Here is a 24,583-nt window from a genome sequence, read left to right on the forward strand (position 1 = left end):
CTACATTTAAAATTTAAATTTCTTAAAATTCAAATTTGTGTCAAGGATTCGAGTTGAAAAACACTCGTGTCTTCCTCGGGAAAATCTCGGGGATTAAAAGGCTTAAACCCCTTTAAAGTGGCGTTTTCTCTACACAATCAGTTTAACTTTGAATTTAGGAGATTAGAGCCCTTGAATTAAATTCAAATTTGTGTCAAGGATTCGAGTTGAAAAACACTCGTGTCTTCCTCGGGAAAATCTCGGGGATTAAAAGGCTTAAACCCCTTTTGAGTGGCGTTTTCTCTCCACAATTAGTTTAACTTTGAATTTAGGAGATTAGAGCCCTTGAATTTAGGAGATTAAAATTTTTTCTGTCCCTCTTGAATTTTCCTCTTTAAGATCAGAGATTTTGATGTATTGTCCTCTCAAGGCTGAATATTTTTTGTCCCTTTTCAAGCAGCAGTGTCCTAGACAATCACCGGCCCAAATTCATGAAAATTCAAGACGGCTACAAGTTACAATTACAATTTACGATGATAAAAACTGTAGTTAGACTGCCAGCATAGGGCTAATGAGTTCCTTTTTGCCAACAATTTCTACAAAGGTCGGGTTCGTCTTGTGGTTAATTTGAAAATACAGGAAATGAGTTCCTAGTGACCCAAAAAACGCAACCCCGACCCAAAATCGTGACTTTCGTTAGAAATATAGCTCATCCCTTAAGGGTATTTAGCTAAAAAAACAGGTACATCTCCAATTGGCCTTTTAGGATATTTAGGTAATTTAGGAGTTGATTTAACGTTTCTATCTCATTTCTCATTGATAACAGAGCAAACATTTTCAACTTTCACGTGGATTTTTGCTTGAAAAATGGAAAACCAGCCGAGTGACACACATAGCTAATCACTCGAACCAAGTTCCTGTTTTTTCTGACCCTAATCTTATATTCCTATCTGTGAACAATATTCAGTGAATTAAAAATTCATATCTTATTCATATCATTTTATTAACATTGATACTCGTAGATCTTATATTCCTATCTGTGAACAATATTCAGTGAATTAAAAATTCATATCTTATTCATATCATTTTATTAACATTGATACTCGTAGATAGGTCATTTAACATTGTTATTAACATTTTATTAACATTTATTAATATCGGAAGAAGAAGTAATTAATTAGGATTTAATATGGAATACGAGAAGTCGCTGAAGTACATTCTCATCCACCTAGCCGCCATTCTAAGTCAGGTAAGTTGTACATTTTAATTTCATTGGTTGATGGATTCTAAAAAAGCTTTTGATGGTGAATGATTAACTCACTCTTTTTAGTGTACTCATCGATTCCTTGATTAATTGATCAATCACTCTCAATTTATCTTCGACGTAAACTATCTTCAGAGATGTGCAAAATGCTTCTGAAAACCAATTTGAAATGCAAAATGTAAAATGCTTTTTAAAAACCAATTTGAAATGTAAAATGCAAAATGTACATTTTGAAAATGGTTTTTTAAATGCTTTTTAAAATGGATTTTCAAACAATAAGCCCTTGTAACCCTTGTAAAAAAATTGTTATTTACTAAAATTAAGTGAGAAAAATACAGAAAAAATAAGCAGCAAGTCAATGAAACTGGGCCCAATAAGACCAATTACATAACCTTAGGCTAAAATTCTTCTACTGACCACTGAGAAAACTAAGTATAGCCAAAATGTACTGACAAGTGATAGGGGGCACGGTTGGTCCAGTGGTAGCGCGCTTGCTTGCCATGCAGAAGGTCCCGGGTTCGAATCCCACCATCGACAAAAGTTTGTACTCGTTTTTCGATTGCAAATATTTCAACGGGTTACTTTCTGGTGTTCTCGTGTTGAGCCAGCACCTAAATGGGAAGTATTGTGTCTCTTCTCGCCCATCTGATGAGAGGCATACTACGGGATGGGCATGCTACGACACAGGCCACATGCGTCTAATGTAGCAGTTGTTTCATTGCTACGAAATAAAAACGGCGGTGGAACACTCATCTTAAAAATAATAATAATGTTTTGGGAAATATTAACTTTGCTTGTGGATAAACCAAGCCCTCTATAAACGACACCCTATATTTCATATCGGATATAACTGCTTACTCAAGTGCTCATACACCAAGTCTTTTTATGCTGGACTGAGCCAGAGCAATGTTGTGTGAGGTTTAGCCAGTCAGGAGGGCTCTGTATAATCCTAGACTTAGCAGTTACCGGTATTAAATATCAAGCTCCCTCATGATGGTTGATCCCAATTATTGATACGTGAAATAATAGTGAAGTTCAGACTAATAGGTATTATGAGTAGTAGATATAGCATTTTGCTGTCTAGTTTACGGATTTTTAATTGGAAGCTACATATTATAGTTACTAACAAGTCCGAAAACTCTTCCTGTGGAAAGAGTAAATCTACTGTAAATAGGGAAAATCTTTGCCTTCAAAATGTGCCGAAGTATTAGTAGGAAGATGTAGTTTGAAAAGATGGATAGTGACAGTGAATCATTTTCCACCTTTCTCAGGGGGTTTTTCTCGTGTATTATTGTACCCCAAGACTCGAAATTCTAGAACAATTAGGTAAATATTGTTGAATTTCTTATTCTTCTCAATTCCAAATTTTCAACTTGTTGGACACTAGGATACCTTCTGTTCCTGGTAGATAATGATAAAATCTTGACCTTACTAAAAAACAACATCGAGCATGAACATTAAAGAAAAAAATACTAGGATACCTTCTGTTCCTGGTAGATAATGATAAAATCTTGACCTTACTAAAAAACAACATCGAGCATGAACATTAAAGAAAAAAAAAATAAGCGAAGAAGTCGAAGGAGAAGAAGAAAACCGAGAAGTAGAAGAAGAAAACGAACCTAACGGGATCTGGAGATGTAGTTTGAAAAGATGGATAGTGACAGTGAATCATTTTCCACCTTTCTCAGGGGGTTTTTCTCGTGTATTATTGTACCCCAAGATTCGAAATTCTAGAACAATTAGGTAAATATTGTTGAATTTCTTATTCTTCTCAGTTCCAAATTTTCAACTACATAGTTGGACACTAGGATAACACCATCTTTCTGTTCCTGGTAGATAATGATAAAATCTTGACCTTACTAAAAAAACAACAACGAGCATGGACATTGAACATTAAAGAAAAAAATAAAGCGAAGAAGTCGAAGGAGAAGAAGAAAACCGAGAAGTAGAAGAAGAAAACGAACCTAACGGGATCTGTGTACGTAAAAATGACATTGTGACACCGGACCGCATTAACTTATTAATATACATAGGCACAGATCCTAGGCCCTCTGCCCAAGACAATACCAAGTCAACCATTCGGAGAGAGACCATAGTGATCCTAATTTATGTAGCAAAGCGTATGACACTTCACGGAACACTAGAATCCAACACAACAATACAGATTCTATCCACGAAACCCGAAAAACTGTTCAAGAGGAAATAAGAACAATAAGTTTCGGAGGAAGATGAGAAATTCACGATGAATGGTACAGATTCTATCCACGAAACCCGAAAAACTGTTCAAGAGGAAATAAGAACAATAAGTTTCGGAGGAAGATGAGAAATTCACGATGAACTCGCGGGAAACCATTGCATCTGTTCCACAGTGGTGCAATAGAACCGTTCAGAATTTCCTGAAGGTCGCCCAATAACACCGGCATTCTCCAAGGGTGCAGTTCAAATCCGGCGGGAGAATACTCAACTGATGTCCAAAGTATGGTGTGAGTCATCTGAGAAACTAGTTTAGGAATTAGGAGACTGAAGGAACAACCCTCTGGAATTGCATCTGTTCCACAGTGGTGCAATAGAACCGTTCAGAATTTCCTGAAGGTCGCCTAATAACACCGGCATTCTCCAAGGGTGCAGTCCAAATCCCGCGGGAGGATACTCAACTGATGTCCAAAGTATGGTGTGAGTCATCTGAGAAACTAGTTTAGGAATTCGGAGACTGAAGGAACAACCCTCTGGCCTAATAACACCGGCATTCTCCAAGGGTGCAGTCCAAATCCGGCGGGAGGATACTCAACTGATGTCCAAAGTATGGTGTGAGTCATCTGGGAAACTAGTTTAGGAATTAGGAGACTGAAGGAACAACCCTCTGGAATAGAAGGAAGACAGTTACGAAACCCATAAATAGGTTTCAAGTTGTAAACATGAAATATTATGACTAAATAGGTTGGGGCTTCCAGTTGTAAACATGATCGAATGAGAACTTTTTTTCAAAGTGTTAATTGTGCGGTTGTAAAGCAAAGTGCATTCATGGTATTGTGTTGTAGGCATGTTCCATCGTTTCTTTCAGACCTCTTGAGAGTCCAGGCCCCTTATTTATGAGGCCAATAAGTGACCGAAAGAAAATCAAATGCGACCGACCATAACTTCTACTGATCAAAGTTAAAAGGATCTCATTGGATTCCATAGGTAGATTTTTTATTGCTGCCAGCAAAGGCTTCTATAGGCTAAGATTAGCATAGCGTTCGCCGTGATTAATGGATCTCCGTGATGGTTGTTAAGGACTTAATGGTCTCCTACTAGTCTTTGTTGAAACTATGTAGCTCAGCTGTAGGATATTGCTTCTTGGTATCTCGATAGATTATATTAATATTAGTAACCTAAGTACTTCAGTATATTAAGACCAAGGTAGAGGGTACTAGGTATCTGCAATATTATGTCCTGTATTGCTTTCATGAAGTTTTGTCTTGCAGTCTCGATCTATTCATCTGATCCTTGAGCTAATTTTGTGTACGGTTTTTTCGACTTGGAGGGTCTTATCGCAGCTGTAGGGCGTTTGTCGATTTCCCTCGTTTGCAAAATCTGAAACCAGACTGTTTTTATTAAGACCAAGGTAGAGGGTACTAGGTATCTGCAATATTATGTCCTGTATTGCTTTCATGAAGTTTTGTCTTGCAGTCTCGATCTAGTCATCTGATCCTTGAGCTAATTTTGTGTACGGTTTTTTCGACTTGGAGGGTCTTATCGCAGCTTCAGGGCGTTTGTCGATTTCCCTCGTTTGCAAAATCTGAAATCAGACTGTTTGGAGTCAATGTCTCCGAAAAGGTATGAAGTCCATATCCCATATCCCCGATAGTTATAAAAAAGGCAAACTTAGAAGGTCAATTATGTAGATGGGCATAGTTCAAGAGAGCTGGACACAATAGGTCACCCTAATCTTATTCCACTTATAGTATAAATTCTAATCCATCCTGAAGATAAGTACACCTGTGTTTAAGGAAATGGAAGGAGCCCCGATATCATTTCTGGGCGTCCAAAGGGCTTTAAATACCAATCTTTCCAACACTATGAGATAGGTATCATATATCTCGACTTGAATCTGAGCGAGAGCTGTGAAGCGATTCCTGATGTCTAAGATTCACGATGCGCACATAACAACAATATAATAAATTCCTTGATGATCTAATACAAAAATGTTTGCACAAGAAATCAACAGGAGCACAGTATGATCGAGATCAACGGCAAATTACACATAAGCATGGAAGTAGCAGACTATACAATAGGATGACGGGGTGGCACGATGTTCCCACGGCCATCTCTCAGGCCCGCTCATAGCCGAAACCGTCCGCGAACCAAACGCCAACGAGCAGTGCAAGAGTCCTAAACAAAACTGGACGCTGCACACAAGGGATCAAGAAGAGACCACCTTACCATACATACTAATAATAACGCCAACAACTACAATCGACAATAAAACCCCTCCTCGCAACAACAATAATACATATTAAAAACAGCAACAGCAAAAAAACATTGTTTTGATAGAGGGGTAACTGCTAAGGTCTTATCGTTCTAAAATCGAAGAGAGAAGGAAGACAGGATAGGAGAAAGCCAGACGTTCCCAGAACGAACATTATCCGTTCAGGATAGAATCCGCTCCGGGCGGTAATCGAACTTGCACAAAACAATGTTACTACATAGTTAGTCATAAACTGTTGTTTTCGGACCCCTTGAGGAACCCGGGCCGGGGCAAAAATAGATGGCCTCCTCTGTAAATGGCCCTGCCATCTCCTGTAAAAAATCAAAATTATAGCCTACAGCTAAAGGTAAAGTTACTATTACGGCCCATAATCTAGACACTGGTGGACAATGTGGACATTTAAGAAAAAGCATGAGAGCGATCTTGTACGATCCGGAGTTGTCACTTTGACCTGAGAACAGTCTTTAACAGAGAGAACTTAATACTTTCACCGATGTTTTCTAAATCGGGGCCGAGTCACCTTTGGGACCGATTTAATTAGATGGGTCTCCAGACCTCCTGCCTCCTGACACATCGATCTCATTTGACAATCACCTTGTATTCGTTTGTGTCGCTTGAGTGATACTGCAGTGATCATCTCAGTGGTTTTTCTCTAGACCTACGTGTTTCCAAATCTTTTTTCGGAACCGTAGTCCCGTATTGGATTTGAATAATCCGTCACAGATTTTTGAACTTGGCATTTTCGTCAATTTGACTCTTTATTATGCTTGATGAATCACCAACAGAATTGGTTTTGGTTTGGTGTTCGCTACTGAACTGTTGTCGAGATTACAGTTAGGATCTCTGACGTCACAGATTGTGTGAACTACTATGATGGTTCTTCCTACGAACTGATTTTTCATTTACGAAGGCGCGAATCGGTATTGGACACTTCGATACACAAATGTCTTTCGTTTACTTTTTCCGTTTGGATCCCGCCACAATTCATTTGTAAGAGGAAATTCTTTAGTAGAGGGAGGAGTTACGAACTGATTTTTCATTTACGAAGGCGCGAATCGGTATTGGACACTTCCGATACACAAATGTCTTTCGTTTACTTTTTCCGTTTGGATCCCGCCACAATTCATTTGTAAGAGGAAATTCTTTAGTAGAGGGAGGAGTTTCATCTCGCAATGTTCGTTCTTGTCAGTCAAAAATAAAATTATCTTAGAAAGTAGCATGTCCAAAGATTTCTTGAAAACATGATGGTGGTTAGCTGGATAGGGTGTTCGTTGGGCGGACGGAGGATTGACCGTTGAAGCCAGCTGAAGACATTAACCTTGCTATCAGTGTTATCCTTAAGGTTTAGGAATTCAGTGGTCGCAAAGTTCATTCTTGTCAGTCAAAAATAAAATTATCTTAGAGAGTAGCATGTCCAAAGCTTTCTTGAAAACATGATGGTGGTTAGCTGGATAGGGTGTTTGTTGGGCGGACGGAGGATTGACCGTTGAAGCCAGCTGAAGACATTAACCTTGCTATCAGTGTTATCCTTAAGGTTTAGGAATTCAGTGTTTCTTTCTTGTCAGTCAAAAATAAAATTCTCTTAGAAAGTAGCATGTCCAAAGCTTTCTTGAGAACATGGTGGTTAGCTGGATAGGGTGTTCGTTGGGCGGACGGAGGATTGACTGTTGAAGCCAGCTGAAGACATTAACCTTGCTATCAGTGTTATCCTTAAGGTTTAGGAATTCAGTGATTAACATTTTACCATCGCTTTGGAATGTACTCTCATGCACTTTCACACAGACGATGACGGCAAGATGAGCTATTGTGCCCTCATACACTATTATTAACTTTTACGACAGACAAGTCATTTATATTAGAACTAAATAGGTTTCAAGTTGTAAACATGAAATATTATGACTAAATAGGTTGGGGCTTCCAGTTGTAAACATGATCGAATGAGAACTTTTTTCAAAGTGTTAATTGTGCGGTTGTAAAGCAAAGTGCATTCATGGTATTGTGTTGTAGGCATGTTCCATCGTTTCTTTCTACATCCAGATACCAGATACCAATCATGCTCAATATTGCTTAACTTCAGATATCCGTAACCGTGATTTATGTGCGGTGTTACCAATATTCACAAAATTCCATTCAAAACTATCCAGGGATTCAAGGGAATGCTAATTGTCCCCGACCTCGTTGCATTCGGCCAGCCACTCACCATCAGGTACAGGTACACTGAGAAAAAAACTAGGATGCCGGCAGCCTGTGACTGGTGACTGAGTTCCGGCACTCTAATATTGAACTCCATATCGGGAAGCTGGACACTCTACTATAGCATTCCACCAGTCTAAATCAGGGGAAGTAACCCAATAATGGAGTTCTTCCACCCTAAACTTATGGCACCCTGTTACCATTATTATTATTATTATTACTTTTTTTTGTCAGTGTAGACCTGAAAGGTACACCTGATCAGTGGCTGGCCTTAGAACTTGTGTATTTGGAATTTGTGTAACTCCGTACACAAAAAACCCGCTCTGAGGCTTAGGTGCAGCGGCAAACAGCACCAAGAGATGGGTGAAGCTCATACGAATCTGTGTATTTGGAAATTTGTTTCCACGCTTCTCCGTTCTCCTTTAAACTGTTCTCTTAAAACAAACAATGGACCGCTTAAAACCGGTGTCCAAACTAGTGTTAAATCTGGTGTTTAAACCTTTAATTTAGTGTAAATCTGGTGTTAAATCCGGCCCGAAACAAGGCTACCAATATTCCCGGTTGAGAAGTTAATGATCCGAAATCCCCTATGTCTACCAACATCAGCAGAACTGATAGAACATCTTGAAGGTTTGTTTTGCTGTCAGATGTGTTTACTTTGTGGAACACTTCTTAGTGTGTTCTGGTGTTTGTTGAAGCTTGGAAGATCTGTTTTATCAGGAACTCACGGCCGTTTAGCATTTCTAGACCGTTTATATGATCGCATCTATTACCTATTATTACGGTTGTAGGATGTAAAGGCGCAATAACACCGAGGCAACATGTTGCATACAGCAGTTGCTGCACTGAAGCATACTTCAAAACCATTTCATTGGAAGCGACCCGATCGATGGTCAACATGAACATGCTTCAAAGATTTAGCATAAGGTTGATATGGATGCTACATGTTGCCTTGAAGCATGCTTTACTGCAGCGTGCTGTTGGGGTGATTTCATCGTTCAGCGTAGTTCTATGAACTCGCCCCCTGTGGTCGAACCAAATGTTATACTGTCTTGAGTGATGTTTGAAGAAGTGAGATGTGTATTAACATTTCATATTATTATGATTTGCATTAGGGGAGAACGTGAACAGATGTAACAGTTTGAAGGCATCTATTCTTATGTAAATCAAAGAGCAAACCAATATTAGAGTGCATGATCATACCTTTCTTGAATTGTATCTTCGTAAATTTGGAATGAAACTGTCATTGGATTGTAGCATTATCACTAGTAAAGGGACTTTTCAGTATTATCCTAGCAGTACATATATACCTAAATGAGATATCACTATGTTGGGTTCTTGTCCATTCCTCTCGATCCCATGATTCCTGTGCAACTCTCTTAAACTCTTGATAGTTCTGGCATCCCATATCCTTCTCAAATTGTTCAAAGAATTCCTTCCTTGGTCGTCCTCGTCTCTTTCATCGTTCTTATAATGTACTTTTCCCATCGTATCCTTGGTGGGACTTATGGCCTTATCGCGCGTATTCCTAGTTCTTTTAAAACACATATTCTTAGTTCTTCTAAAACAGATATTCCTAGTTCTTCTAATAGATCTAATGCATCTTCATTGTGTAGAAGATCTTTCTCTTTACATTTGTCATCTGGAACGTGACCAGCACACGATTAACATCGAAAGAAGCTGCATTTCTGGCTCTGGTCCAAGGAGTAGTTCATAAATTGGTTCGGTTTTGTTTTAAGATTATGTTTTATGTGTGAGTGTGACATATGTACCTACTTGTGTAAGTAAATAGTCTTGTTTTGATCTGTTGCCTTGAAGCATGCTTTACTGCAGCGTGCTGTTGGGGTGATTTCATCGTTCAGCGTAGTTCTATGAACTCGCCCCCTGTGGTCGAACCAAACCCTTAGAACCCTGCAAGTCCCTACAGAGATTTATAACAAACTGAGAACAAAGGGGAAATTTTGGCTAACTACCTACCCCTATAAGTGTACAACGCCTAGATAGAATAGACCTGCCTTATGAGCGTTGCTGCTTCGATTCCCGCTCTGGTCCGATTTTATCCTATCAAATAAGTTTCGTTCTCGGAACGATTCCTGCCCGGGGACGACTTTATCCTTTATCCTAACCAGATAAGGTTCGTTCTCGGAAAGCTGGCTTTCTCCTATCTCCTATCCCTCTTCTCTTCGATTTCGGGACGACAATATCTCAGTAGTTACAGTTTCCTCTATGAAACCTCCAAGACTTCTCATTTTTGAACCACTACTCCACTGCACCGCAACTCTTCTGATTATATTTTTATCTTCATCAAAGTTTATTATCTCGTGGGTAAGGTCGATTACCCTTTCGGTTTGGTGTTCTATTCTTATGTAAATAAAATCTACAATGTTACTTTTGAGCCATGTCTTATTTAGTGAGGAGTTTGTTTTAAAAGCGTTCCTCTGTGTTAATGCTGTTGTAAATCAAATGGAATGTGGAGTCTCTAGGTCTGCTGGTTGTTGTTTGGAGGAAATCATGACTAGATGCTTGGTGGGTGGATTGAAAGTTTTAGTTTCCACTGCCTCTATGTCTTTATTTTCAGGGTGCTGTCTCTAAAGTCTCCTTCAAAGGCAACCGTCAAAATTACCTGATTCTCCCTCGCGTTCCTCTGTGTTAATACTGTTGTAAATCAAATGGAATGTGGAGTCTCTAGGTCTGCTGGTTGTTGTTTGGAGGAAATCATAAGTAGATGCTTCATGGGTGGATTGAAAGTTTTAGTTTCCACTGCCTCTATTTTCAGGGTGCTGTCTCTAAAGTCTCTTTCAAAGGCAACCGTCAACATTACCTGATTCTCCCTCTGTGTTCTATCTACAAATTTCTTCTGGTGTTTTCTATTCTTTTTTCAAGCCAAATTTTGAACTTTAGCAATCTATGTAGGAATACAACTTACATACATAACGTGTCTTTATTTTGAGGGTGCTGTCTCTAAAGTCTCCTTCAAAGGCAACCGTCAACATTACCTGATTCTCCCTCTGTGTTCTATCTACAAAATGAATTTCTTCTGGTGTTTTCTATTCTTTTTTCAAGCCAAATTTTGAACTTTAGCAATCTATGTAGGAATACAACTTACATACATAACGTTCTATGGATTAATTCAAGTTTGGAAAAGACAATATACTCTAAGGTAGGTAGCTACATAAGATACAAGAACTATTCAACATTCAACCTTTCGAGACACTTGTCCTAATGGAACTTCAAACAATATAAAATAACTTACTTTGGATTTTTATGAAATCAGTGTCGGCATTCAGAAATAAATGGATATCCCAAAACAACTCCTTTGATCTTTTCTAAACGTAGTTCTTTATCTATGTTTTTGGGGAATTTGTTCACATTTTGGAGGAAAACAATGAGTTGTATGACTCTGTCAAGTTTCTGTCTGTTGTTTTTGTTTATCAATGTTGTCTAATACAGTGTTTCTTAATTGGTGTTCCGCGGAACCTAGGGGTTCCGTGAGCTGACGGCAAGGGTTCCGCGAGATATTTTGGAAAATAAATCAGTGTCGGAGTTCAGGAACAAATGGAAATCTCAAAACAACTTCTTTGATCTTTTCTAAACGTAGTTCTTTATCTATGTTTTTGGGGAATTGGTTGACATTTTGGAGGAAAACAATGAGTTGTACGACTCTGTCGAGTTTCTGTCGGTTGTTTTTGTTTATCAATGTTGCCTAATAACTAATAACAGTAAGTAGGTAGGTAGGTAGGTAGGTAGGTAGGTAGGTAGGTACTGAACTAGGTATGTAGTTCATTGAGTATATTCAGCATGTCCTCTATTTATTCTTCTATTTTCTCCCTAGTTACATAGTTTTAGTTTCACTGACAGTTCCCTCAGGGACCCCTTTCTCTTTGACACTGACAGTAACGTTTCTCACGATATAATGTAATCATTATTACTTCATTATTATTTTCGAGTCTCTACTTCTCGTCCTAGTGCAGGGGTTTCCAACTAGCGGCCCGCGGGCCACGTGTGGCCCGCCAGACCATTTTCGTGGCCCACGAAGCTTTTTGGGAATTGTACAAACTTACCTAAATAAAGAAAAAAAGTAAAATCTGGTGCGAACACAATTAGGGGTATTAAAAAATTTAAATAAAAACATTCAAATCTGGCAGAAAATCTAACGTGATTCCTGGAGCCTTGTCAAGCCGAACGGCCTAGTGGTAGGTCAGAAATTCCGTTGAACCGTTCCGCCAATGATTCCCCTTCCCGCACAGGTTGGAATGTTAGAGATATGGATTATATTGGAATTAATGAATTGTTAAAACCATTACAACTTACAACCCAAGTTGAAAGCCCATTATTAGTTGATGTTGGACTTTGGTAATGATTTGTTAACAAATACCTAGTTAAAACCATTACAACCTACAACCCAAGTTGAAAGCCCATTATTAGTTGATGTTGGACTTTGGTAATGATTTGTTAACAAATACCTAGATGTAAGCAGGTACCTATTTTTGTCAAAATTACATACTTCAAGAAATTTCAGATAAAGGGGGGAACATAACCACCACAGATGTTGTCTGTAAGCTATTTTATCTGTTGATCTTTTGTGCCTTGTAGCTTCTTGTGTACCTACCTTTCTTGTAGTGTCCGTGTCCGTGGGTAACACCTATCTCTCGGTGCTGGCAGGATTGGGAGTTGAGAAACCCTTTGGACGCCCAGAAACAATATCTAGGCTAAATTCAAGCCACTGACGTTCAGACTAACAGAGCTAGGTCTGACAGACCGCGGTCTGTCACACAGTCGAAATGTGTGTAACGGAAAAAGACCGTCTGAGAGATCTAGATTGCGAGATTTTTCCGCCATTTACGCTCAGACTGTCTGATACACCTAAAGTCTGGCGGGCACAACTCAAAAATGTATTTATAGATACAGAAAATTTTGAAAGTGAAAATGTTTTTCATGTAGATTATCGTAGGTATTACCAAAGGAGATAATCTGACCACATACTTGTATATGTTAGGGATATACCTAAATATGTAAGGACCAATAGAAACAAAATTAATAAGGCTAACCATTATTAAACAATGGACACTTTCACTGCCAATAGAAAGGACAATAAAGATGAGTTTAATATTGAGTCCAAAATAGAAATGACAACTTACTAAATAGCAAAATACGGGGCGAAATAATAAAACTCCATCCATGACTAAACTTGATATTAAACCAGTACTCTGCAACCTCTTTTAGTTTAATCACTAAACCATCACTAAGCTTGAAGACTTGGATCACCTAAAGACTTGATTGTTAATCCTGCTGTCGATATTGAGGACAAACTAAAAGCTGGATGGTGTAAACAGGAACTGCAATAGTACCGTAAAAAGTGGTCCTTCGGGCCGGATAAAATAATTATTCAAAACATACTTCCTTTCCGCAAATGTCGATCTATTTCAGAAGGTAAACACTGGTGTTTGATAATAAAAACATTGAATGGATCTCTTTCAGAGCCACAAGATGCTGGATTAAAGAAGAACTGCATTAGTACCGTAAAGAGTTAGTCTTTTCGCCGCCGGATTAAAGAATTATTCAAAACAGACTTCCCCAGATGTAGATCTATTTCTGAAGATAAAGTCATGGTGTTTGATATAAAATAACATTGGATGGATATCTTAGTCACAAGATGCTGGATGGATGAAAGAGGAACTGCAATAGTACCGTAATAAGTGGTCCTTCGCCGCCGGATTATAGAATTATTCAAAACACACACAAAGTGGTCTTTCGCCGCCGGCGTCTTGAGTGATGTTTGAAGAAGTGAGATGTGTATTAACATTTCATATTATTATGATTTGCATGAGGGGAGAACGTAAACAGATGTAATGACTGGGTAGGTAGGCACATCAGGATTGGGAATTGGATGAGTCTCAATAGGGACTTCCAGACTTTGTAGGACTCTGTTTTTTGTTTTACCGGACACATAGATTCTCAATAAAGACTCTGATGGCTCTTTGGAGGACTATGTTTTTTGTTTTGACTTCAACTAGGTACATATTATTTCAAGTGCACTTGGTTTAAAGTGACAGGATTCTTTTGAAGGGTCTCTTCAACCCGACCCCCGCCCCAATCTCTACTTTTACTATGTGACTCTGATATTTGACCAGGGAGGTCTAGTTATATGATGGCTTGTATGTTACTAGATTTTGTGAACATCTTTTGTCCCTGTGATGCTGTGGAGAGATTTCCATACCTGATTGTGGGTAGGTGCATTTTTGAGATATTCCATTTCTTTTAGAAAATTCCCTGTAGACTTTGAGGAAACATCAGGATTTTAACTAAATATCTACCTATAAGTAGTTGTGTAAGTTGTGTTTCTTTAACTCTTGAATTTCACTTGAATATGCACTTGTTATGAAGTTGAATGCTGAGTGTTCTCTTTTTTAGTCAGGGACTCTTTGTGCTTCTTATAGTCGGACCTGATGTTCAGTGGAGTTCCATCTAGATTTCCAGATTCTAGAGGTTCAAGACTTTTATCTTCTATGACAGACATTGCTATTGTGTCTCCGATAAAGTTGTCTTCTAAGATTCTGTAAAGGCGTGGTAATATCAGTACGAGTATCTCCTACGTTTGGATCTAGTGTCGATTGATGGGTCTTAATTTTACGCTAAGAGCATGGTTTCCAGGTCCATTGAGATTTAATATTCAGGTTTCCAAGGAGATAAACAAACTGCACCGACCAGGGGTCAAAACTGCTACGACTTGGGGTTGCCAGAAAACACATGAACAACCTACCCAAAATATAACAGCTAGTAGGTACCTAGACATTTGCATCTCAAAATAGCTAGTACTCCTAAGTACTCTAAGTAGGTACTTATGTACATATGAAAATAGCTCGGTATAGTACTTATGTACTCCTTTGATGGTCCTATATGCCTGTCTAATGTCAACTTTCTTCTGTTTCAGATTTGTGTACAAGGTGTTCATGCTCAAGATTACGATGGTAAGTAACACTAATCCAGATACCAGATACCAATCATGCTCAATATTGCTTAACTTCAGATATCCGTAACCGTGATATATGTGCGGTGTTACCAAAATTCACAAAATTCCATTCAAAACTATCCATATCCAGGGATTCTAGGGAATGCTAATTGTCCCCGACCTCGTTGCATTAGGCCAGCCACTCACCATCAGGTAGACCTGAAAGGTACACCTGATCAGTGGCTGGCCTTAGAGCTTGTGTATTTGGAATTTGTGTAACTCCGTACACAAAAAACCCGCTCTGAGGCTTAGGTGCAGCGGCAAACAGCACCAAGAGATGGGTGAAGCTCATACGAATCTGTGTATTTGGAAATTTGTTTCCACGCTTCTCCGTTCTCCTTTAAACAACTTTAAACTGTTCTCTTAAAACAAACAATGGACCGCTTAAAACCGGTGTCCAAACTAGTGTTAAATCTGGTGTTTAAACCTTTAATTTCGCTCTGAGGCTTAGGTGCAGCGGAAAACAGCACCAAAAGATGGGTGAAGCTCATACGAATCTGTGTATTTGGAAATTTGTTTCCACACTTCTCCGTTCTCCTTTAAACTGTTCTCTTAAAACAAACAATGGACCGCTTAAAACCGGTGTCCAAACTAGTGTTAAATCTGGTGTTTAAACCTTTAATTTAGTGTAAATCTGGTGTTAAATCCGTCCCGAAACAAGGCTACCGATATTCCCGGTTGAGAAGTTAATGATCCGAAATCCCCCCATGTCTACCAACATGAGCAGAACTGATAGAACATCTTGAAGGTTTGTTTTGCTGTCAGATGTGTTTACTTTGTGGAACACTTCTTGGTGTGTTCTGGTGTTTGTTGAAGCTTGGAAGATCTGTTTTATCAGGAACTCACGGCCGTTTAGCATTTCTAGACCGTTTATATGATCGCAACAACTAGGTTCTTAAAGTTCAATCTGTCTAGTAGCTGATGATGGAATAATTGTTTTGTTATCAATAACATTACGAAGGTGTTACGAATTCGTGACCAAAACTTAACAGTAAAAAATTACTCTCTGACTCTGTTGTTGTTAATGGTGATGTTTTTATTGGTGATGTTTTTATTGGTGATGTTATACCGTCTTGAGTGAAGTTTGAAGAAGTGAGATGTGTATTAACATTTTATATGATGTATTATGCATTACATTAGGGGAGAATGTAAACAGATGTAACAGTTTGAAGGCATCTATTCTTATGTAAATCAAAGAGCAAACCAATATTAGAGTGCATGATCATACCTTTCTTGAATTGTATCTTCGTAAATTTGGAATGAAACTGTCATTGGATTGTAGCATTATCACTAGTAAAGGGACTTTAACCCTGCAAGTCCCTACAGAGATTTATAACAAACTGAGAACAAAGGGGAAATTTTGGCTAACTACCTACCCCTATAAGTGTACAACGGATATTACGGATGATTAAATGGATTTTCAGATAATTCAATATAACACAGATAAGTTGAGTCGGTGTAATAGCGCCTTAAGACTCATCTAAATAACGTGTAGACGTCTTCTCTTCATACTGTGAGTGGTGATTTTAACATTTCTACATGAAGGATACCTGACAAATCGGACTATGTAAATCATGACTGGATTGAGTGGAACTATTTTATAGTTTCTTGACGCTAGATGTAACAGTGATTGACAGATGTTGTTGGCGAAACACAAGGGGCCTGGCCGGAAGTCGAGAATAGAGAGTTCGAGAGGAAAGGGATTTTTCAGTCTCATTCTGGATCTTGAAGTATGGACAGAAGGTATTCCATTTTATGATTTATTTAATTTTTCGTTATTCTAAAAAGTTAAGCCCAGAAACTGAGATTTTTCATTAGATTAAAGAAAAAAAAAAATCTGGTGTGAACATCACACGACTTTCCTTATCCTATTGAATGGTGCTTATTTGGGTGTTCTGTTGTAACATTTACAATATTTCTAACCGTTTAGTCAGTATAGCTGAAAACCGCCAAAAAGCGTGTGTTGCATCCTTGTCACATTTCTGAACTACATACCAAATTTCAAGTCTTTAGCTTATACCGTTCCCGAGATATTGTTAAATTACCGCCAAAAAGCGATCAAAATACCGCCAACCGCAGCACCTATTTTAACCAAACGTTTTGTGTTGCATCCTTGTCACATTTGTGAACTACATACCAAATTTCAAGTCTCTAGCTTTTGCCGTTCCCGAGATATTGTTAAATTACACCGAAAACCGCCAAAAAGCGGTAAAATGCCGCCAACCGTTGCACCGATCCTAACCAGTTCTCGAGATATTGTTTTAAATTACACCGAAAACCGCCAAAAAGCGGTAAAATGCCGCCAACCGTTGCACCGGTCTTAGTGGCGCTACCTAGCGGACAAAAATAGCAACTGCGTTAAGTCTGACGTCACAAATCTTTGAACTTTTTCATTATAAAAATTGATTTTTCGACCTTTTACAGTTGTTTTTTCGGAGTTTTGACCTCGGATTTGGATTTTTCCTAACTTTTTACATAGGAATCGACCATTTATTTATAATTTTTACCCACTTGCAACTCCTCCATTGGCCAGAACCTAACCTTAAACAGGAAAATTCACAAATTAAAGTGGTGTGTTTGATGAAGGAGTTAACTAAAGAGGAGTTATGAGAGTTTAGAAATACAGAACTGAGACTGAAATCTGAAAATACCAGAATTAATTGCACATGTAGAACTAAAGGGTCTGCAATTGGAAACACTCCTATTGCTTTTCAAAGTCCATCTTGACGTAAGCAAACCTCATGCAAGAAACCACAGCCTGCCCTGAAAAATACAATACTAATTTATTGATTAATTGAGAAAGATTCTTTTGTATTGCCAATCAGGCAATTCGCATAGGTACCTATTATCCCTAGTCTAGAGCTAGACCAAAATTACCCTTGTACAGACGGTGTCGGCGTTTTTCACCATCAGCATCTCAATTAGCCCTGGGGTGATTGCTTTGGGCTTTGGTTTTGACTGTAGGTACCTATTATCCCTAGTCTAGAGCTAGACCAAAATTACCCTTGTACAGACAGTGTCGGCGTTTTTCACCATCAGCATCTCAATTAGCCCTGGGCCCTGGGGTGATTGCTTTGGGCTTTGGTTTTGACTAGAAAAAATTTACGAGTGGATGCGCTTCGCACTCAACCTTTGCTTTTTTCTTTAACAAGGGAAATTTCAGTCCGGTATGCTCCCTGTTTAAATTTCCTCAGTCAAACCATGCGCTTCGCACTCAACCTTTGCTTTTTTCTTTAACAAGGGAAATTTCAGTCCGGTATGCTCCCTGTTTAAATTTCCTCAGTCAAACTAAACTGGTCTACTCCCTGTTTAAAGTCCCCCAGTCAGACTAAACTGGTCTACTCCCTGTTTAAAGTCCCCAGCCAGACTTATTATTCTGATAGTAATATTCATAATCACTCGCACTTCGTGCTCGGGAGGGGGGCTTCGCCCCCCTCCACCCCCCGGGGGCTTCGCGTGTTCGCTCTGTTTAAAGTCCCCCAGTCAGACCAAACTGGTCTACTCCCTGTTTAAAGTCCCCCAGCCAGACTTATTACTCTGATAGTAATAGTCATAATCATTATATTCTTGAAGATTCTTATGACGATGTGTGGAAACTGCTTGCCGGAGAATATGTGGGTCACACTACTCATAGAGATGTCACTTGTCATTACCCTCCACTTATATTCTTGAGGATTCTTATGATGATGTGTGGAAACTGCTTGCCGGAGAATATGTGGGTCACACTACTCATAGAGATGTCACTTGTCATTACCCTCCACATGAAGTAGTCCTCTTCACTGAGATGGAATAGAAAGGGAAATTGAGCGAGGACAATTCAGAGACAGAAGTGGGAGAAAGTGGTATACATAAGGACTCTGATAAAAGTGTACGCAAAAGAGAGTGAAGAAAAGGTGAAAACGCAGATAAAAGTGGGAGAAAGTGGATAAGGACTCTGATAAAAAGTGTAACAAAAGAGAGTGAAAAATAAAGGTGAACACTAGACATAGGTAAGTGGGAGAAAGTACATAAGGACTCTGACAAAAACGTAATACACAAAGGCGGTGATGAAAGAGATGAAAACATAACCGCGGGCATTGAAATTTTTGTTTTCGTCTAATGAGGAAAAGACACTCGTTAGTGCCGAATTTGTGGGTAGAGTGTCTGCCTTGTAAGCGCTAGGTTGCGGGATAAAAACGTACACAAAGGCGGTGATGAAAGAGATGAAAACACAACCGCGAGCATTTAAGCTTTTTTGTTTTCGTCTAATGAGGAAAAGACACTCGTTAGTGCCGAATTTGTGGGTAGTGTCTGCCTTGTAAGCGCTAGGTTGCGGGATCGATTCCCGTCCGGGCAGATTTTATACTGAAAGGCTACGGTTCTTCAAACAAGGCACATTAGTTGTGTTACCCTTTCGGAAACAGAACCGATGCCGATGGCGTGCCATCTTGGACTGGTTTATTTTTAGTTTAGGATAACGCCAAAAGAAGGGAAACGAGGGGAAATTCCGGGGAAGAGGGGAAATTCCGAAAGGAAAATACGACTATTCTAGTCTAGTCTAGAATGACTGGAAAGAGTTCTACATAGTCTATTGCGACTCTTCTGAGCTGACAGATTGTCTAGACTTTTTTGAAAATAGCTAAAGTTTTTTGTCGACTGAACAGTAATTAGCTGAAATCTCTGTTGTCTAGATTTCTAGAACATTAGAGTATCTCTCTCCCTCTCTCTGTTCTTTTTCCATTTTCATTTACACAGAGTTTTTACATACCTACTCCCAAGTTAAGTCAAATGTTTAAGATTTCACCCAATGCTCCCAATAGGAATATCCAGGATTTCGGACTACCACCCACGGCACCATTCTCCAGGTTCCAGGAAGACTCGTAATTCCTGCAGCAAAGATCTGCCTGACAAGATTAGCATACATGTTTTATTTATATTTTAATTACATACGGTACTTCAAGAAATTTCAGATAAAGGGGGGGGGGACATAACCACCACATTTGTTGTCTGTAAGCTATTTTATCTGTTGATCTTTTGTGCCTTGTAGCTTCTTGTGTACCTACCTACACCTACCTTTCTTGTTGTGTCCGTGGGTAATACCTATGTATCTCTCGGTGTTGGCAGGATTGGGAGTTGAGAAACCCTTTGGACGCCCAGAAACAATATCTAGGCTAAATGCCAGCCACTGACGTTCAGACAGATCTGACAGACCTAGTTTGCGAGATTTTTCCGCCATTTACGCTCAGACTGTCTGATACACCTAAAGTCTGGCGGGCACAACTCAAAAATGTATTTATAGATACAGAAAATTTTGAAAGTGAAAATGTTTTTCATGTAGATTACCGTAGGTATTACCAAAGGAGATAATCTGACCACATACTTGTATATGTTAGGGATATACCTAAATATGTATAGGGACCTATAGAAACAAAATTAACAAGGCTAACCATTATTAAACAATGGACACTTTCACTGCCAATAGAAAGGACAATAAAGATGAGTTTAATATTGAGTCCAAAATAGAAATGACAACTTACTAAATAGCAAAATACGGGGCGAAATAATAAAATTCCATCCATGACTAAACTTGATATTAAACCAGTACTCTGCAACCTCTTTTAGTTTGATCACTAAACCATCACTAAGCTTGAAGACTTGGATCACCTAAAGACTTGATTGTTAATCCTGCTGTCGATATTGAGGACAAACTAAAAACACCTCGAGAATGACTACATGTGAAATTTGTGCCTACATGGCAGCTCTTTTTTGATGTGTTGCTGAAATAGGTACTAGGTATTTTATGTGCGTGCTTCTTCAGAGATTGATTGTTTGGTTCAGATTTAGGTGTACCTACTGAAGTCAGTTTCAAAGAACTCTTGAAAATAAAGGATCTCCGAATTGGGAGGTATTTGCAGAATCTTCAACAGTATTAATGTAGGTAACTCCTAAATTTTCATAGTTCTAGTTACCTATTAATTCCAACAAATCAACATTGACCAAATTTTCAAATTATTAATAACCTCTTGATGACATTTCTTTTTCATTTTCAGTGTCCGACATCCAGTGCACATTCAACAGTGAGTCCGCCCGATCGGGGAAGGCTCTCATGGGGGTCAAAGACTCGATATCGGCCCGACTCAGGAAGCCGGAAAGCTTCAAGGGACACCCCCTGTTTGCCGACGATCGGGGGATAGACCCGATGACGGACCCGGTGTGTCAAATACGACCTGATATATCGGACATCACCAAGCTGACGTATAACCTACATGTGTCGGACTTCTCCAAGTGCGGCGTCCTCAAACGAAACGTAAGTCACCATAATTTTAACAGCCCGAAACGAATTTTTCTTCGTTACGATTTTTTTTTTTTTTTAGATGTTTACAAATAGCGGAGCCGGCGCGACAAGGCAAAATTGGCGAGACAAAAAGTCATCTAGGCTTCAAATGGCCCTGACAAATAAATTAGTTTGACAGTTTACAAATAAATTAGTTTGTTCACAATGCCAACGAAGAAAAATTTGGAAAAACTGTATCTTCGGTCGAAGAAAAATTCGTTCTCGTGTCGTTGAGTCATTCAAGAAAAATATAGCGTAAGTAAGTAAGTTTACAAATAAATTAGTTTGTTCACAACGCCAACGAAGAAAAATTTGGAAAAACTGTATCTTCGGTCGAAGAAAAATTCGTTCTCGTGTCGTTGAGTCATTCAAGAAAAATATAGCAACAGTAAGCAGAGACTATTTCATATTGGTCTGCATTTCGTATCATATGTAGCAAATTCTAATTTTAGTTGGTGCTATGATTTGTTTCATATGCAATGAGTTTTTTACTAGGTAATTTGATGAGAGTTCACAAATTGGTAATATTGGTATGCTAGACGCTGAGGTTGTCAAATCTGGTCAGGGCCAACTATGTGAAGAGGGGTTTTCGGTGGACAAGATTGACCCAAATTCTTGTACTACTAGATTTGGCTCTTGGGAGCTATGTTTACAAATGTACACATACAAATACTTTAATAAATCTCAAGACTCACTACAAAACTTGAAAATATAGCAAGATGGGCAAATGATATGAATTGTTTTTACATTTGAATTTTTCAGAAAATAAGGAATTTGTATTGAATGAACTTGTTGATGGAGTACACTTTTGCAGAAGTGTCGTGAACTCTTCATCAGAAATCATTGGTTTCTTTGTTTTTGTTTTGGCAAGTTTGTTTTTCCTTTCTTCGAAATGTTCAGAATCTTTTCTTGAAAGAAAGGAAAAAGACTCGACAGTAGTAAAAGTTACCTATTAATGTCAAACAACTGTAATCAGAAAAGAAAAGTTGAGAAGTAATTTCCAACGGAAAAGAAGAGTATTGATTATCCATTTAATCCACTTTCTTTTGCCAAAACGACAGGCGCCAATGTTCTTTAAAGCCATAACGATCTAGTCTAGGGTCAATTCTTTATGTACACATCTATGTATGTGTTTATTCTATGTACCTCTGTTTATATAGTTTAGAACTTTAGACTGTAGGGTAATTTCCATCTTTTCTTCTCTCAATTTGGGAAGGGAGAAGGGAGTTTCAATTGGTCTTTTGTTGTCTTGTTCATTATAACAAAACGTTAGCAAATTTTAACAGTGCGTTATACCTTAGTAGTGAATTAGTAACTAAATTTCAATATTGGTCTTTTGTTGTCTTGTTCATTATAACAAAACGTTAGCAAATTTTAACAGTGCGTTATACCTTAGTAGTGAATTAGTAACTAAAGTACCTATCCTAGGCTAAGACGTTCTGTTCTGGCAGGTAATCGGACTAATTTGTTATTTATAAAGGATTGTAACTTATTCGAGAGCTAAGTATTGCTTTCCTGGGTCATTGATGGGTACTCATGTGGATTCCAGAGATGGCGTTTTGATATTCGAAGACTTGATTTGGTCTCACCCATCACTTAACCAGGTTAGGTGCCTCTCTCAAAGCACTAAATGTATGATTTGCAGGAAAATCGTCAACTCATCCACTCATATAGGTTTGGTGCTGAACCGCTATATTTATGTTCTCAGCACTTGTGAGTTTCCATATAAATACCAATAGAGTTACCAAAGAACTGAGCATAAAACTGATCCCAATAAAATGATAATGCAATATTCCATGCAAATACAGTAAGGAAACATTGGGATATTGGGTATACATATTTGCGTGTTTTTTTTTCTTTCAATTGAATCTGTTGTACACTTTATTGAAATCGGTACTGTACCAATTGGATATATTTGTGTATTTCTTTCGCTGGATTGGTTAGGAGATATTGAGCTCGGTTAAGTAGATAGCTATGTATTTCTGTATCAAAACGAGCACCGTTAATTATTTGATTGTTAATGTTTATTGTACCGGAATATCAGGAATCGGTTGGTACAGTACTACTGCTACTTAGCATCTCTTCGCCAGACAACGATAACACAATCATTCCGATTTACCTTAGTTTGCTCTTTCTTTCGATATCGTTTGTAGTGTGCTTTACCTAGTCACTGCACCTGTGGGTATCTAAAATCGAGGGAATGTGTATTTGCAATGCGATTGTCTGCCTTGGGGTTCTTATTGCTCAAAATAAGTATAGTGTATAGTACACTGACCAAGATATCCGAAAAAGACTGTCCGAACTATTAGTTTGCTGTTTCTTTCGATATCGTTTGCAGTGTGCTTTACCTAGTCACTGCACCTGTGGGTATCTAAAATCGAGGGAATGTGTATTTGCAATTCGATTGTCTGCCTTGGGGTTCTTATTGCTCAAAATAAGTATAGTGTATAGTACACTGACCAAGATATCCGAAAAAGACTGTCCGAACTTCCGAAGACATCCTACAACTGAGCCTAAGCGCCCTCGATGTAGTATTAGTATCCATGGTACTCATCTTGAGCTGTGTGTGTGGACAGCGTCGACGCTATCTACATCGACGGTCAATCGACGGCGTCGACTATGTGTGAATCCAGCTTTAGATTGATCACAGTTAATGTATTGCTGATTTTGAATCTACTCAGAGACATATCTTATTTTGATTGGTCAAATGTACGGATGGAAGTCATCTTTTAATTTTCTTAACCTTAATATACGAGGAAAATACACTACACTGGAAAATTTACTGCCTTCGAGCTGAGAATATACATATATGTAGGTTGGAAATTTCACGACAGCACTACACAGAAGATATGACGTAATATTCGAGACATCTATGACGTCATTTTCCGAAATGCAAAATAAAAAGTTGCTCTAAAGAACGAGCTCCAAGTTCTCCTCTGATATCGGCTGTCACTCTCTAAACTTAAGTCTCCTAAGCTGACGAGAAATTGCAAATACGCCTGAACGGAACGAGAAATCATAGAAGCATTCATTAGCAGCACGCAATACAAGAGTAAAAGTACTCGAAACGGAAAGAAAAAGTGTGTCAATACATCACAACATTGATCCAAAACATGAAATGATCTATCCCCGGCGCCTATAATACGATTAGTTGCACTTGGAAATGAATTCGATGAAGAATTGATCGATATTCGCGAGATGAGAATAGGAAAAATTCCACTCATCAAATTGATCACTTGTGTTTTCACGATGATCTTGAAATAGTTTTCAAACCGGAATTGGAAGACATTTTTAAACATTCCACTCATCAAATTGATCACTTGTGTTTTCACGATGATCTTGAAATAGTTTTCAAAC

General features: G+C 38.6%; 1 protein-coding gene across 1 annotated transcript; it reads left to right on the forward strand.

The window, feature by feature from the left end:
• Positions 1–1,108: 1,108 nt before the first annotated feature.
• LOC113471620 lies at positions 1,109–22,009 on the forward strand. The gene is made up of 4 exons (XM_026830913.1): positions 1,109–1,228; positions 14,836–14,872; positions 20,943–21,199; positions 21,989–22,009. The coding sequence occupies exons 1-4, from the start codon at positions 1,169–1,171 to the stop codon at positions 22,007–22,009; spliced, it is 375 nt and encodes a 124-aa protein (XP_026686714.1). The 5' UTR covers positions 1,109–1,168.
• Positions 22,010–24,583: the final 2,574 nt, after the last annotated feature.

This window comes from Diaphorina citri, unplaced genomic scaffold (assembly GCF_000475195.1).
Source record: "Diaphorina citri unplaced genomic scaffold, Diaci psyllid genome assembly version 1.1 scaffold2703, whole genome shotgun sequence".
In the NCBI taxonomy this organism is placed as follows: Eukaryota; Metazoa; Arthropoda; class Insecta; order Hemiptera; family Psyllidae; genus Diaphorina; species Diaphorina citri.